The sequence below is a fragment of the Lepisma saccharinum genome, chromosome 10 (assembly GCF_977018435.1).
Source record: "Lepisma saccharinum chromosome 10, izLepSacc3.1, whole genome shotgun sequence".
Lineage (NCBI taxonomy): Eukaryota > Metazoa > Arthropoda > Insecta > Zygentoma > Lepismatidae > Lepisma > Lepisma saccharinum.
Window position 1 is genome coordinate 86,207,870 of NC_139238.1, and position 16,582 is coordinate 86,224,451.

Below are 16,582 nucleotides of genomic sequence, written 5' to 3' on the forward strand. Positions count from 1 at the left end.
ACTCAGAAATGACCAAAATGTCACCACCTTTTACACCCGAGTTCTTCATTTAACTAACTCCCGAGCTCTTCATTTAACTAACTAACTAACTGCCTAGTCTTCTCAAACCCAAAGTTTTATGGCTGCAGCAATACAAGTCTTTCACCTGTTCCTTTCCTGGGCAAGATCAATCCAATATTTTCCATCCTTACCGATTTCCTTTATGTCCATCTCAACGTTATCCCTCAATCTTCATCTTGGCCATCCTACAGGTGTCCCCACAAGAATTCTGTAAACTCTTCTTTCCTCTCCCATTTGTACAACATGGCCTGCCCACCTAAGTCTTCATGATTTAATCATTCTAATAACATCTGGAGATGAATACAAATGAAGTAGTTCTAAATAAAATTATGCAACCTTCTCTACTCACCTGTCTCCTCATCCCTTTTAGATCGGTGTTATTTATTAATTTTCACTTTTCTTTTGTACACTTACTGCCAAATACACCTACAAATTATACCTTCATTGTGCTTTTAAACTAGTATTTTAATTTGTAAATCACATGGCCTATGCCTGTTTGGGAAATAATTTTTGATGACAATATTTCCCATTTCTTGAACCACAAATACTGACGTTAAGCCCCTGTGAGACGGTATATACACACTCTATTTCCACCAAAACCATATCAGTTTGCTTGGTAATGCAAAAGGTTCCTCATGCAAAGAATACAGATGTCATTGCTATGGTGTGATGATAGGTGCACACTCGAGCTCTACTAAAGCCCTGCTGCTTTGTTTGATGATGCAAAAAAATCAGATATAAGGTGAAAAAACATTGGAAACATCATCTACATGTAGTTTCATGTAGCTGTCAAAATTATTCCATGGTAACATGCACCTGTTTTTTTTCTTTTCTTGCTTGTAAAAAAATTGGAAAACTTGCACACACTATGTAAATATGGTACATTTTTTTTGAAGCCTAAAACACATGAAATGTTGAATTTTCACAGTATTTTCTGTTTTTTTTTAATAAATAAAATGTGAAGAAGTTCACAAAATAGACCACAATTTCAAGCTAAATTAGCATTATTTCGTAATTTAGAATGCATGAAAAATGCATTTAGATCATATCACTGCCCATATTTAAATACCTCTACTTTTTTTCTGTGATATGGCATTCACAAAATATAATGGCCCCTAGTCATAACACCACCACAATCAAATATCATGAAGCTTTCAATTCACAAGAAAAAAAAATAGGTACTCACCATCCTTTAGAACCAGATTCCTCATAGTTGCCAACCCAGCTCTCTGCCCAGCCATGGGCAAAATCAACTATCAGTATCAGCTGAACAATGATGAAGAGAAACCCTCCTATCATACCGAAATACATCCATGTTGGACCGAAGGATCCTTCTGGTATGAAGAAAGATCCGATTATACCTCCAATAATCACTAAGAACTTGATGCCCCAGAATCTGTAAAAAAAACAATACCATAGACAGTAACAGAATTAAAATTAATTATTCAACTACAAGGGACATTTTCATAATTGGGAAAAGAGAGACGTGGTAGGATATAAATACAGAGAAACTAGTACTCACTTTTTATTATTTTACTGTACAACAGAACAGCAAGTTCCAACGAGGATGGTGGCAGTGGCCACTGAAATTAATCGAAAAAGAAAAAAAACAGCTTTGTGGATAAAAGTGAGTACTAGTTTCACCATATTTACGAGGGACAGTTGTAAAAAAAAGTTTCTCATATTTGTATTTCCAGAAAGCGTGGATATTTTGGATTGGTAATATGTTGTGGTTATACAGGAATCATCCTTCATTTGTTGTCTGACACACGACCCTTTCCTCATAGAGGACACCAGCATACTGCTCTGTTGAAGACAGGAAGAGTTGATGTTGTTGTTGTTCATTTGGTGTTTAAAGTCCACTTTATGCACAGTAATGATAATCGGGACTGGATGTTGTGTTTCGGGTTCTTTCAGTTCTTCAATTACACAAGAAATGGAGTCAGGAATAAAACAGTATTAGCAACACGAACGTAAATGTATAATTTAGGAACACAGTAACATAATCAGCACAATAACTTACATTGTGATATGAAGATACAAAGTTGCGTCGCACAGGACGGCTATATCGTATTGGACATGTTAGACAGGAAGGACGCACAGACTAAACACCAACAACATTTAATAATCAGGTCTGGCGTTCGAGTTCAATCAGCATACGACACTCTCCCCCCCTTAGGTTGAAGAGACTCCCGTTTCATGTAGTTTGCCCATATCGGTCAGGCGGTCGTCTTGGTCTTTGTGATCTCCTAACCGGTTGATTGTCGCAGGCCGCATTCGCAGGTACCACTGGATCCTGATAAGCAGGCACTGGGAGATAATCTTCCTCTCCAACAAGCACTGGGTTTTTTCGGACAAGGATGTCTTTTCCGACCTTGTCGGGATACTTCTTGATCTTCGAGAGATGAACAACAATCGTGTCATTGTCCACAATCACCTTCGCCATCTTCCGGCCCATCAATTTAACAATTTCTCCGATTTTGTATTTGGATCCATGGCTGAATTGTTTCTTGCGTTGTTCAACAAGCACCTTTTCCCCCGGCATAAACGGAACGGGACTAATAGGCTGATTGTCGAAACCATTTGGTGCGTCAAAAGCGGAAATGTCCGTTCTTGGCCGAAACTTGAGCAAACGTTCTGCTGGACTACATCCGTGCACTGGAGTATTCCTTAATCTGCCTAAAAGCTCAAGAACGAACTTGTCCATCTCTCTCAACGTGATGTATGAACGATTCGAAAAGTTCTTTTGTAGTAAGTTCTTCACCACCCCAACATTCCTTTCAGCTAGACCATTTGATTGAGGGGTGTACGGAGCTGAGTGAAGAAGCTTGATGTTCTTCTTTGAGCAATAAGAATTGAAGTCTGAAGATGCAAATGGTTGGCCATTATCTGTAACATATGTTTTCGGATATCCAAAGCATGAGGAAAATTCCTCTAAGTAACCAATCATGGTGTCAAATCGCATATTATTCACTCTCCACACAGATATCCAATGAGAGTAAGCGTCAACTAGCAACAAGAAATCCATGTCTGAGAAATGGAAGAAATCAAGATGAACACGCTCAAAAGGCTGCGATGCAATAGGCCACGTTTCGAATGCGGTACCTGATACATTGGGCCTGTTATTGTATCGCAAACATGTGTCACACGAAGATGTAACCCTTTCAATATCTTCATTCATCGTGTTCCAGAAGAACGATGAACGAGCTATTTCCTTCATTTTGCATGTTCCCTGGTGGAATTTGTGTAACAGAGACAGGACACTTTGTATACAAGATTCAGGTACAACTAGTCTTTCGCCCACGAAAATACATCCCTTCTGTATGTGGACATCATATCGCCTGTCGAATATTTTCCTGATAGGATGACTTTTTGTTCTCCCTATGGATTGTGGCCATCTCCTTTGAACATATTCGAAGACTTTAGAAAGCTCAGGATCACGTTGTGATTCAAGCGAAATGCGCGTCAACAGCGAAGATTCAATAAGATTAAGGACAACTGGCTCAGCTGTCAACTGACATGCGAAATCATCATGATAATCATGAACTGGATCATCTGCAACACAAATTCTAGATAGAGCATCAGCCAACTCAACATGCGGCGTGTAAACAGTTTTGAAGTCATATTCTTCCAATACTAACTTCCATCTGTTGATTCTGCTGATGGCTAAAGCAGGCAAGTTACTTCTAGGATCCAACAGGTGAGATAAAGGTTTCGAGTCGGTGAACGCGACAAAATGTCGTCCAATAAGATACTTGTGAAAGTATTTGACTCCACGGACTAATGCAAGTGATTCCCTTTCCAATTGAGTGTAGTTCCTTTCCGCAGCGGATAAAGTACCGGCCATACACATGATAGGCTTTAGGACTCCGTTTATCTTGTGCATTATGGCTGCTCCCGTAGCGGTAGGAGATGCATCCGACATGAGGTACAAGTCTTTATCAGGATCATATACTGTGCGTACTAAGTCCTTAGATAGCAGACCCTTGACATCCTGGAATTCCTTCTGATGAACATCTGTCCATGACCAGCGCACCCCATTCTTCAACAAATCATATAAACTGGCAACACAGTCAGCTAGGTTTGGCAAGTACGAAGCGTAATACGTGACCATACCGAGAAATGACTTCAATTCGCCAACATTAGTGGGTGGCTTACATTGAATTATTTTATCAATGTTTTCTTTCAGAGGACGAATTCCCTCCTGTGAAAGAGAATGTCCCAGATACTTCACATTTTGTACAAAGAACACAGACTTTTGTTCATTTATGCGGACGCCATAATCGGAGAAAAGATTTAGCACCTTTCGTGTGTTATCATAGCACTCCTCAAGAGTAACTCCTCCCACTAAAATGTCGTCTTGGAAAATGGAAACCTTGTCTACACCCATCAATATCTGCTCCATCGTGGCTTGGAAAATGGCACTGGCAGAGTTTACTCCGAAGGGAAGCTTCAACTGTCTGAATAACCCGAATTCCGTGTTGAAGACAAGGACCTTCTGAGCCTGAAGAGATAGGCGTAACTGAAGGTAAGCCCTTCGAAGGTCAAATGAAACGAACCAACAGCAACCAACCATCTTGTTGAAAAGATCCTCTATTCTAGGTAACGGATGTCCCATCTTCCTAAGTTGCGGATTTACAGTGTTCTTGTAGGACACACACAGCCTTAATTCACCGTTTTTCTTACGAACAACAACAAGAGGAGAAGCCCACGATGATGATTTGATCGATTCAATGACTCCGTCGCTAACCAACTTCTGTAATTCATCTTTGACTGGCTCCTTTAGCGAGTACGGGACGTCATAATATCTCTTGAATACTGGTGTAGCATCGTCCTTTAATGGCAAATCTATCTCAAAACGCTTGATCGACTTGGACATGTCACCATCAAAAGGTATAGGGAAATCTTTCTTTAGATTCGCAACCAGTTCCTTTATTGATGACGATTCAAGAGTATTTGAAACCGTCTGAAGAGTATGTGAAACAAAGATGTTTCGCCATTCAGGCATGAAAACATCAATCCAAGATAAACCCATAATCGAACGATTCAATTTTGTCTTAACAACAATCATATCTAAGTTATGTTTCATTCCTCGAAATATAACATCAACATTAACTTTTCCTAATACACCAAGATTGTTGCCATTTGCTGCTTTCAAGACGATAGGAAAATTGCATATAGTGCAACCTCGCAATGAAGACTCAAATTGTCTGCTATCAATTAAAGTATAAACAGAACCTGTATCCACTAGGAATGGAATCTTAGAATTGTTGATTTGTAAGTCGATAAACAACGATCCCTGTGTATGCTAAACAGATTCGCTTTCTTTAGTAACGAAAGTAGTGAAAATTTCTGGACACTGAGCGTTACATTGGATACCAGCGGCGCTGTAATCAACAAATTCGTTCTTAGATTTTTCTTCTCGAATATCTGCAAATTTGTAATCTATGGGAATGCACGGCATATTAAAATCTGAAAAATGTGATTGCTTGAAATTGCTGTGATTGTTTGGTACAATCGTAGGTTTTGAATAAGCTGGAACATTGGTAGATCTTTCATTGATACGTGTGTTAAGCACAATGTTTGTGTTAGAAACCAATTTGTTTTTGCTAGAATTGTTATATTCTCTCTTCTTGCAGGCTGTCAAGAAATGATTTTTCTTTTTACAATATCTGCAAGTAGCCCCGAAAGCTGGGCATTTCCCGTTAGGATGAAAAGAATTACAATTACCACACGGTTTACCAGAATCATTGTTTGATTTGTTATCAATATTCCTTGTATCAGCTCTATTTTGTCTGATGTTCATTCGGAATTTGTCCTTGTACCTGCTTTGTATTTGCGAAGTGACTTCAGTTGGAGTTTCAGAATATTCCACAGCATTCTTTGAGCGACTTTGATTAATAATTCCCTCATTTAATTCTAGCTCATCGAGATACATGGCCGTATCTATTGCTTTTTTCAAGGTCAAATCAGGATCTGATAACAGTCTGTTTCTAACGCGCACACTTCTCATACCAAGAATAAATACGTCGCGACACATTGAGTCGATGAGATCACCAAAATCACATTTTGAAGCTTGTTCTTTGATTTGCACAATGAAATCTGGAATGTTCTGATTTTCTTTCTGTTTAATAAGAAAGAACTTATGCCTTTCAAGCACGAGATTTTTCTTGGGCTCATAATGGCGGATCAACATTTGTTGAATTTGGGCAAGACTGAGTTCTGATATAGATTTTGGTTGTATGAGATTATATAAATCAGCATACGTTTTGTGCCCTATTGCTGCTAATAGAATATGCTTAGCCTTTTCATCTGGAATGTCTGAACCTTTGCAGAAATGCTCGAATCTATCGAAGTATTGTTTAATGCTTTCCTGCTCCCTGCAGAATTCAGAAAATTGAGACAGCTTTTGCATTGTGTACAGACAGCTTGAAGAACAATGAAAAGAAATATGTAGACTTACGAGAAATAGGTATCAAATAAAGTTTCCAAGATCCTCGTCGCCATTGTTGAGTTTCGGGTTCTTTCAGTTCTTCAATTACACAAGAAATGGAGTCAGGAATAAAACAGTATTAGCAACACGAACGTAAATGTATAATTTAGGAACACAGTAACATAATCAGCACAATAACTTACATTGTGATATGAAGATACAAAGTTGCGTCGCACAGGACGGCTATATCGTATTGGACATGTTAGACAGGAAGGACGCACAGACTAAACACCAACAACATTTAATAATCAGGTCTGGCGTTCGAGTTCAATCAGCATACGACACTGGACCTACAGTTTAAAGTTGGATCCGAACCACTATGTGCCTCCACCAGGTATCAAACCCGGGACCCCTTGATTACATTTAAAACCTTGCATTTTTTTTTTTGCCTGTCCGAATTAAGCAAGTCCAGCTTATCAAGGTTCAGGTTAATGAGGTTTTACTGTATATACACATACAGATATGTAAGAATTAGGGCTAGGTTGATGACCTAAAAATCTTAAAAATGACCTTCAATTTATTAATAAATGACCTAAAAAAAATTTCACTCTTAAAATGAAAGCTTGATTCTTTCATAAATTACAAAGGAGTAGTTGAATAATTAGAGAAAACCAGTTGTTTGCTAATTACTGAAGCCAAGGGGAAAAAAGGCTACTAAACGCTAATGTAGTTCTTTATTTTTACTACAAGGTTTTTCTGTGTTAAGTCATTCACCCCCTTTCAGAGTGGCCTTTACACGATACAGTAGTCGGTCAGCATCTGACAACACACTTGCGTACATCAGATTGTAATTATTTTTTGTTTTATGACCAAAACTGAAGATTAAAGCAATTACAGTGGCCAGCAAGGGAACCTCAAAGTAGGCTTCGCACAAAGTATTTTAAAAATGTACCACAATCCACTGCCAATTTTCAGTAAAAAAAGATTATTGTGCATTTCCATTGACCGTATGGAGAATTGCTAAAAAGAGCATGTCAGGAAATTAAAATACATAAATTATGCTATCAAATGCATTTAAAATTCAAAAATTCACGTAACAACAGTGGAGAAGAAAAATAAACCTAAAAAATGAAGACTGCAAAAAAATACTAAAAAATGCCCTAAAAGCCAAAAAGGGCGAAACATGCAAAATGAAAACAATATTTTCTGGTTACAACTTATGGGAAATTGACTGATATCATCAGGTTTAGTATTGTTTTCAAGGCTGAGAAAAATATAGTTTCTTATCAACTTCCAAGCCCTAATAATAATGCTTATTGGCTGGCTGTTTATAATTCTGCTGCTGCCCATTGTTCATCATTTGCAATAAAAACAAGTCACTGCAGTCACACAAAATACTTACACACAAGGGTAGGAATCCACAACCCTCCTCCCCACAGTGGCATTCATCCCTTTTGCAACAACAGCATGATAATAACGCAAGTTTTGAAAACGTCCACATTCTTTTCTTACCCCACAAGTTTGCAAGCAAGAATTGGTAATGAATGGTTTCTTATATTTTCACATAGTGTTGACCAACAGGTAGTTCCATGCCTTCAATGTCACGTTTGGGTGCAGCACTTCAGTCCTGCCTTTGACCTTGTCATCTGCTCCCCAGGAGGCTACAGAATTTCTCTGAAATCTACATGGAACTAACTGTGATGGACCCCCAAGTCACACAGAAGGGTAAATTAATGTTTCAAAAGGACAAATCTTCACAAATGAGTTGTTTCTCTTGGCCTCCTCTAGCCACTCAAGATTAACAATATTTATCAAAACCGATCGGCTCAGCTCTATATAAAATAAAACTGCTTCTGAAGAATCAGTTGGTTACCTCTGGAATTACTCTTTGTTCACCACCAAACTTTGTGAAGAACATTCACTGATCAAGTTCAGAAAACATATACATCATATACTATTTTACTCTGATGTTACATTTCATTTTTCCCGTGCAAAATTTTCTTCATGGTTGATTTAGTCACAAGTCTGGTGGCTTCGTACGGTTGTGCGGAAAAAATGAAAAGTAAGCTTATTAGTACATGACCTATCTCCATGTAATCGCCAAACAGATATCTTTAGATACAATTATATACTATGTTCTTTTTTGGGCACATACCCATTCTGAATGCCTCCTCTTGGATCCTTTGACGATTTCGCATTGAGCATAATAACACCCATCAAAACAAAGAAACAGGTAAGTATGAAACATATGCGATACACAGCCAAATATCCAACTGCCTCGCTACAATTAATGGTGACACTGTGAGGTAAAGGTACACTCCCATTCTGGCAAAACGGTACCTGTAAATAGAAAATGCAATCAATACACACACAAATATCAACCTCACTAACACATAGTACACCCTGTACTTTGCAGACTAACGAGGTTCCGACACCTGGACCTGAACCCATGTTGTGCAGTTCATATATATTGCCTCTTTATTCACCTCATCTTATCATCTTCTTCATCCAACGATGCCATGGGTCCCAGGTTAGAATCCCAGCCTGGGCATGTATTTTTGCGAGTGTCCATTAATCAATTTGATCATATCATCACTCAATCCCCATCTTTGCAAATTAGCCAAAAGCACAGAAATCAAAGTAAAATAAAGCAAAACAATCTTTTTAATCAACACGATTAGCCCAAAGAGTCAGGAAAGTGATGTAAAATAAACTAAATCAAGCAAGGAAATGCAGCATATCCACTATGAAATTAGTGCAATTAATTGGCAGTGCAAAATTGTAGCTAGTTTTAGATATGGTCATAGATAGGGTTACCAGACGTCCTGTTTTTCCTGAACATGTCCTACATTTTAGCCTTATGTCCGGCGTCCGGGAGGAATTTGAAAAATATCATAAATGTTCTATATTTTGAACATCACATAATATTAATTAGGAAAATACGTACATGTTTTGTTGAACAAAGGGAAATCATGTCACTTACAAGCCCAAAATGAAAATAAAAGTTTGTCCTGCTAGAGAACAAACAGAAAAACGGAAGCAACTAATGAACAAAGTTTTGGGTCCACATTCTGATGTCACTGTTCAGTGCCTGAACGGAATATTTTGCCTTGGGGTTTATACTGATAGAACAAGGTGTTTCCCATTCTTATTCAATATCTTTCATTGTAAAGCAGGGGTTATAGAGAACAGAGTTTATTCATGGTGTCTACCAGACAAGAAAGTCATGAAAGTCAATATAAACCAGGAAATTATACTTGTGGTCAAGAATTTTTGCTATCACAATTACTGATTGGTTGATTTAGTTTACTTTACTTCACCTGCCCCTTTGGCTAATTGCAAAGATGAGGATGAATGGTGGTAAGATAAGATGGATGAAGAAACAATCACATACACATAGGGATGACAACACAAGCCGTACATAAGATTATACTGGCTGTAAATCCAGATGCCAGAACCTCGCTAGTCTGCCAAATGCAGTCCAGAATTCATTAATAGATGAAGCAAGTCTAATTCTCTTGTTAAATACAGCTTTAGTTTTCATCTTAACTGCCCATTTGGTAGTTTTTTTTTATTAAATATCATAGATATGTATTTTCTTATTTGCTAATTTTTAACTTTACCTAAGTAGGGATCGAATAAATAAAGGTTATCAAAAACGAAAAAAGGGCCGTACCAGTTAAAACATGTAGTAGAAGTGCATTGTTTAGTATATTACAGTACATTGAAGAATTAATTTTCTTAAAACTCAAAAAGTGTCATTTTTAAATTACTTTTTAACGTGTTCTGTATTGCAAATGTTTTGTCTCCTACATTTTGGAACATGTCCTACATTTCCCTTATAGCGATCTGGTAACCCTAGTCATGGACAATTAGTAGAAAATATTTTCTACAAAATACAATTCACATGTTGATTTACGGAGAAATTAATTAATCAAGGTAATCTTACACAACTAGACACTCATATTTTTATGAAGCAAGGTTTGAATACATTAGCACACACGAATGCACAGGTTCACTCTACATGTAAAGATGCCAGGATGTTCACCTGATATTGTTTGTACATAGGGACACATGCTCCCATCGTTATTATGGCAAGGGGTTAGTATTCAAAATTAGTTTCGCTTGTGCAATTGTAATAAGTAAAGTCACACATGCATTTATTGATTACGAAAACATCCAAAACAATAACGTAAGTAACATAAGTATAGAATATTATTTTAGTTTTCAATTTTGTAAATTAAATTTAACATTTAACCCTCCGTTGTTCGCGTGGCATCTATGAGACGCCAGAGAGTCTATAAGTAACGATACCTTCTGAAACAAGTAGCTTGGGTATTCCCCAGCCCGGTACCTTTCTGGTATGAGCAAATGATTATTCAGAACGAGCTAAGACAGTTCAAGTTTGTGCGGTGAGAAGTTATTAGTGATATTGTCTGCACCGACTCTCTCAGACGCCATTAAAGCGAGTATTCGTGTTACAAAATCGTACATATAACATCTGTTATAAAACAAGAGTTCATTTGTGCCCAAAAGAAATAATATGTTTTATCCAAATAAAAATGTAAGTTTTTGTAGTGTATTGCTTGAGTTTTGTATTTTTATTAAATATGTAGGTTTTGCATTTTAGAACACTCAATCAATATTTGTTGCATTTGTGCCCACAACAAATAATATGTTTTATCCAACTAAAAATGTAGGTTTTGTATTTTTTTAATAAATATATTGGTTTGAAAAACAATTCTGTTCACGCTTCGGTTCATCTGAACCACAAGAATCCTAAAAAATATATGTTTTCAATGCAGGTCATCGCGTGAGTCTGTCAGACGCCACGCAAGCATCGGTGTTAAGAAAATTGGTGCGAGCAAGGGAGGGTTAAAGGATACGTTGTGACTTTTTTAAAAACTTTAGTTGAGTAATATAAGAATTGTCAATGTAAAAAAATAATAACTAAAATATTTTGTTCCACTTTACTTTTAGTCATACATTTAATATCTTCAATTTTGTTCTGGAACAATATTTTTTCTTAAAAAAATGTTTTCTAAAGTGAAAAAAGAATTACCAACATCACGAAAACACATGGTAGTATCAATATGATACATATATACATGTATATATATCTTGATTTGAAAATTAATGATGGTTCAAATTAAAAATAATTACATGCAACATTAAAATTAAAAGGTGTTAATAACATTCCTGGAAACTGATCTACGGTTTAAAAAAAAACAAAAAAAACTGAAAAATGCACAAACTTTTTCCTACTTCATTCATATCACTTGGCATAGGTATTTTTTCTTTAGATGAATTGTTTTCAATACATGTCCGCAAGTACATTCTGAAGTTACTACTTGTGCACAAGGGTTCCTCCATCCCTCTTGCAGGGTCACATGAGTAGGTTAGGTAAACCAGCTTTGGTGTTTTTGGCAGTGTAATGGCTCTCCTACATCCTGATAATATTATGATTTATGTTTTGAGTAGGTTAGAATTCTTACAAGCCCCTTCGTCCATTTCATCATTCGTCCTCAGTGCCGTGATTAACCAAACACATAAAAACACTACATAAAATAAACTAAATTGAAAAGTTATTATTAGGGCTCGGATTTTTAGGTAAATAAATATTTTTTTCTGCGAGTAGATATGACCTGGTAAGTGAGTTACAAATTCTGATCATGGTAACTGGAGCCTATATACTACATTTTATTTCGCATAAAAACACATTTCTTAATATTCGCACATAAATGCATGTTTTGTCTCAGAAATTCCACATAAAATTTCATATCTACTTAATTTTTTTTTTTCAAGATTTCCCAGAAAGATTTCAGTTTCCTATGTAATACGATCAAGAAACTAGAAGCAATGGATATTCCTTTGTCAGAAGCATATTAAAGAAGTTCGTGAGGTGGAGAACAAGCTCAATAAACTTAATGGACCAAAGGCGCAGAAAATTCCAGGATGTCATGGGAAAAAATTCTGGCTTTAAAATTTGTAACATTTCACATGTATTGGATGGTGAACAGGAAGAAAACATTGGACATTTAAGTGTGAGTGATATATCATGCCTTAAGTATGCAAGGCTGACTTCGTGTGACGTGGAACGAACATTTTCGCAGTATAAGGGACTGTTTGCGGGGCAATCGTCAGTCCTTTGTGATGAACAATTTAATGATGACAGTCGTGGTGTATTGTAATTCACTCACCATTATTCACCAAAACATGCTAATTTAATCTGGTGAGTAGAGATGTTTTAAGCAGAAATTGTCAACATTCTTAGCACATAAAAATGCATATTTTCCATGTCTAAGTACATAAAATGTACATTTTTAGCTCCTAAAAATCCGAGCCATGGTCATTTTGTTTCATTGCCTTAAAGTTTCTATACTTTCCTTCTTTACCAGCAAGTGTATACAATGCTTTCCGTGTGAAAATAAAAACATTTCACATATCAGTGAGTTACAAGCATGATCATTTGAACAATATATGTTTCATGGTAAAACTTGTTATAAATTAATACTTTACAAGACTTCATAAAAAATTGCAAATCAGTTTCTCCAAATTTACTTCCAGTATGCCTTCTCCTTCCCTTGCATGTTCAAATTGTAAAAATCAATACACAATCGGAACAGAGACCAAATTTGGGTATGACTTGAGATGACCGGACTCCTCTCCGATTTTCTACATATTTGATTAGTCACTAATTGAGGTCCCCTAATCACGAATCTCAAGTAACAATTTGTCGGAAACGTCTAGAAATTGCAAACTATTGACGCTAGCCTCATGAACCATTGGCACGTGGTTAGGTTAGGCAAACATAGTTAAAATTTGGTGTCGTGGTAGTATCAGGAACATATATATTTGCTTGTGAAACAAAAAATTTCACAAAAATCGACGGTTTCCATTCCGAAAACTAACGCCTTATTTTAGCTTATTTTGCAATTTCTAGATGTTTCCGACAAATTTTAACTTCAGATTCGTGATTAGGAGGCCTCAATTAGCGAGTATGCCAAATATGAAGAAAATCTGAGAGGGGTCCGGTCATCTCAAGTCGTTTCCAAATTTGTAGTAATAACACCACAGGATAGAAATAAACAAATTCTAAATCTTTATGACAAAAAGAAAAAGAAAAAATTCATGCATTAGACCCAGCTCAGTTACATTTTTACAAACAACATACCTTCTGTAATGCTTCTTTTAGACCAGGACTTAGCGTAATGCATGCTGCTACCGTTCCAAAGAGCAGCATCAATGCGTACATGAGACGTGTTGATGTTGAATTGCGACATGATGGACAGGAGGAACAACAGAGACTGCAGGCTGTACTACCACAGCAGCACGCAAGCTAGAGAGAAAATTAAATTGCATTATGTACACTTATAAATACAGGGATGATTATGATTGATAGAAAATATTCTAACTGGTGAGGAAAAAATCGCAACTTGTACCAAACTGCAAGTTTCAAGATTTATACACTAAATGACCTCAAATTATCATGTGGTGATTTACTTAGTAGATTTCAAATTTTGATTTTTTTAAATTTATACATTAATAATGTTTCAGCTTTCAACACAAAGTTCCTCAAAAAAAAATTTAAATTACCAACGATCATACCTTTCAATGCTTGCAGACAAAATGGAATATTAAAAGTAAAAAACTTCAAGCCTACTGTCGGATTAAAAATTATGGATACTAGAGTTCCATCAAAATTTAGCTTATTCAGTGCTTCATTATGCAGATAGCTGAGTGTTCAGTTTGCACATGTTCGTGAAGTGTTAAGGTGTTAACAAGTGTTTTGGATTGTCATGTTTTAGTTTATGCATTACTGGTGCTTTTCTGCAGTCTAATAACAACGAATTTTTATGTACGACTCTTATGTCATTACAAATTCTTGTAGGGAAGTTAGAATGTGTTTTGCAGCAGAATTCCCGGATGTTCCCGTTCCAAACAAGAGTATTCAGATACTTGTGAATAAATTTAGGAAAACATGGTCTGTTCCTGGTAAGAAACGACAAGTAAAATGGCATGTTCTTACTGAAGAGAAGTTAGATGACGACATTGTAGTACGATTGAAACATACTCTTCAAAAATTCCTCGGGCACCTTGCACAAGAAACAGACATTTCCAAGTTGTCTGCATGGCGAGCTACCAAGCTTTTAAACCTGAAGCCATACAAGGTCACTGTATTCTAGGAGTTGCTACCACGGGATTATGAGAGTAAAGTGAATTTCTGCAAATTGGATGTTGCAGAATGATACTGAAAATTTCCTAAAAAAGATGCTATAAATGTGTAGATACAGGACAACAACATTTCTAAAACTTCCTGTAACAAGGTAAATCCTCCTTTGAATTGTAACTGTCCACATAATTGTACCAGCTTATTTCATTACATAGCTAGCAGTCCCAGCTATGCGGATGTTGCATTACATTTGCAGGCAGATGCGTTCTTGTTGACCGACATGCTAGCTGCCGCTACATGGCCAAATTTTCCGTGAGACTCACTGTATTTAAAACCTTTCTACTTGCACCATATTTAAAATTCATCATGATACTTTATATTTATAGAATTTTAAAGAGAAGGGTCGTTTGGAAAACATAAAAACCCTCTTTTTTGTTCTCACAACAATAAAAAATTGAAGGGCTACTCACAAAAAATTGTTACCATAGAGTAATGCAGAATTGAATAAGAACTCAATTATCCATAATTTTTAATCCGATAGTAATTGCATTAACAAAAGGAAAGTACTCTTCAATTCAAGAGCATTATTGTATGTCATTAGCATTACATATTATATTTTCTTCGCCTTGATATCTGCATATAGGTAGTAAAATGTATATTATTAAAACCAAGAAATAAAATGGGTAACAGTTTGTTATATCGGAGACACATTAAAATCTGAGGTAAATGTTTACTATCCTTCGGACACCTATAACTTCTGAGTTTCGTCAATTTTTGACATTTGTACTTACCTATCTGCTTCGCGGATCATTTTTTAACGTGTATTCACATTTTTGATCAATTTTTTTTTAAAAAATGTGTTTTTGTAACTGAAGAACGTACGTTTCCGCAAATGGTTTGTGGGGCTATGTGTCAATGGTTCGTGAGGCTATGCGAGAATGGTGTGTGGGGCTACGCATATTTTTTTCGAAACCAATTTTTAACTATTGTAACCTATTGTGACCCTACCTAACCTAACCTTACCGGAAATGGTTCGTGGGGCTATGCGTCAATGGTTGAATTTCCGCTATGAAACATTCCCACATCACACAAAACACCTTCCAGATGTTAGACAATACTACAGGAACTTATTATGGTAAGTAGTTTCTTCTGTAGAAATGAAGAAATCTGTCCGAAGGATAGTAAACTAGTACCAAATCTGATATTTTGTGTTTCGCATGGTTCGTACTTACCAATTGTGTATTGCGGAACATAGTTCAAGGTGCCATTATGCTTTTTACACGAAAACAAACACAATTTTCAAATAGAGAGTAGTTTTTGTTATTCCTTTTTTCGCTTCGGTAACACACAATATGGCGGGCAGAGGTTGACTACCATTGACTGCAGTGTTTCCAACTTTATTCACCGAAAAATACCTACTTTCGTGTTCGTCACGTGTGCAAATTGTACATTATACACTGGTAGCTGACTGATAGCCTCACGAACCATTCACAGATAGCCCCACGAACCATTTACGATAAAGTAAGGTTAGGTTTGGTTAGGCAAGCATAGTTAAAAAAATGGATTGGAAACACTGACAGGGGGTTACGCCATCAAACATATGCAGCATCCGGTTCACGTAGCGAAAGCAATGGCACTTGTGCGTCGGTGAGATATTTCTCTTGAAAAATACATGATTTCCCGGTCAAATAGCTTCCACGATGAAAGAAAATACCTCGACGAAATTTGGAAAGCTTAGAGAAACTCATTTCCGTAAGTAGTAAAATGTTCGCCCAGATCTGAATGTGTACATGAGCAGGTTTTTAATTTTGATTTGTCTTTTTTAACCTTTACAATATATTAAACTGTTTCTTTACCACACACACACAAAACCTTCTGAAAACCATAAACAAGTTTCAATTCTCATGTTTTAACAA

The 16,582-nt window shown here is 36.5% G+C and overlaps 1 protein-coding gene across 2 annotated transcripts in view; it reads right to left on the reverse strand.

Annotated features, from left to right (window-relative positions):
• The window catches only part of Serinc (serine incorporator TMS1), a 50,897-nt gene that overhangs the window by 33,504 nt on the left and 811 nt on the right, over positions 1-16,582 (reverse strand). For both annotated transcript variants that reach the window (XM_083130078.1, XM_083130077.1), the window contains exons 2-4: positions 13,668-13,832; positions 8,649-8,833; positions 1,247-1,456 (exon numbers count right to left, since the gene is read on the reverse strand). In XM_083130078.1, the coding sequence (XP_082986204.1) occupies positions 1,247-1,456; positions 8,649-8,833; positions 13,668-13,832 (560 nt within the window). The remainder of the gene's footprint in view (positions 1-1,246; positions 1,457-8,648; positions 8,834-13,667; positions 13,833-16,582) is intronic.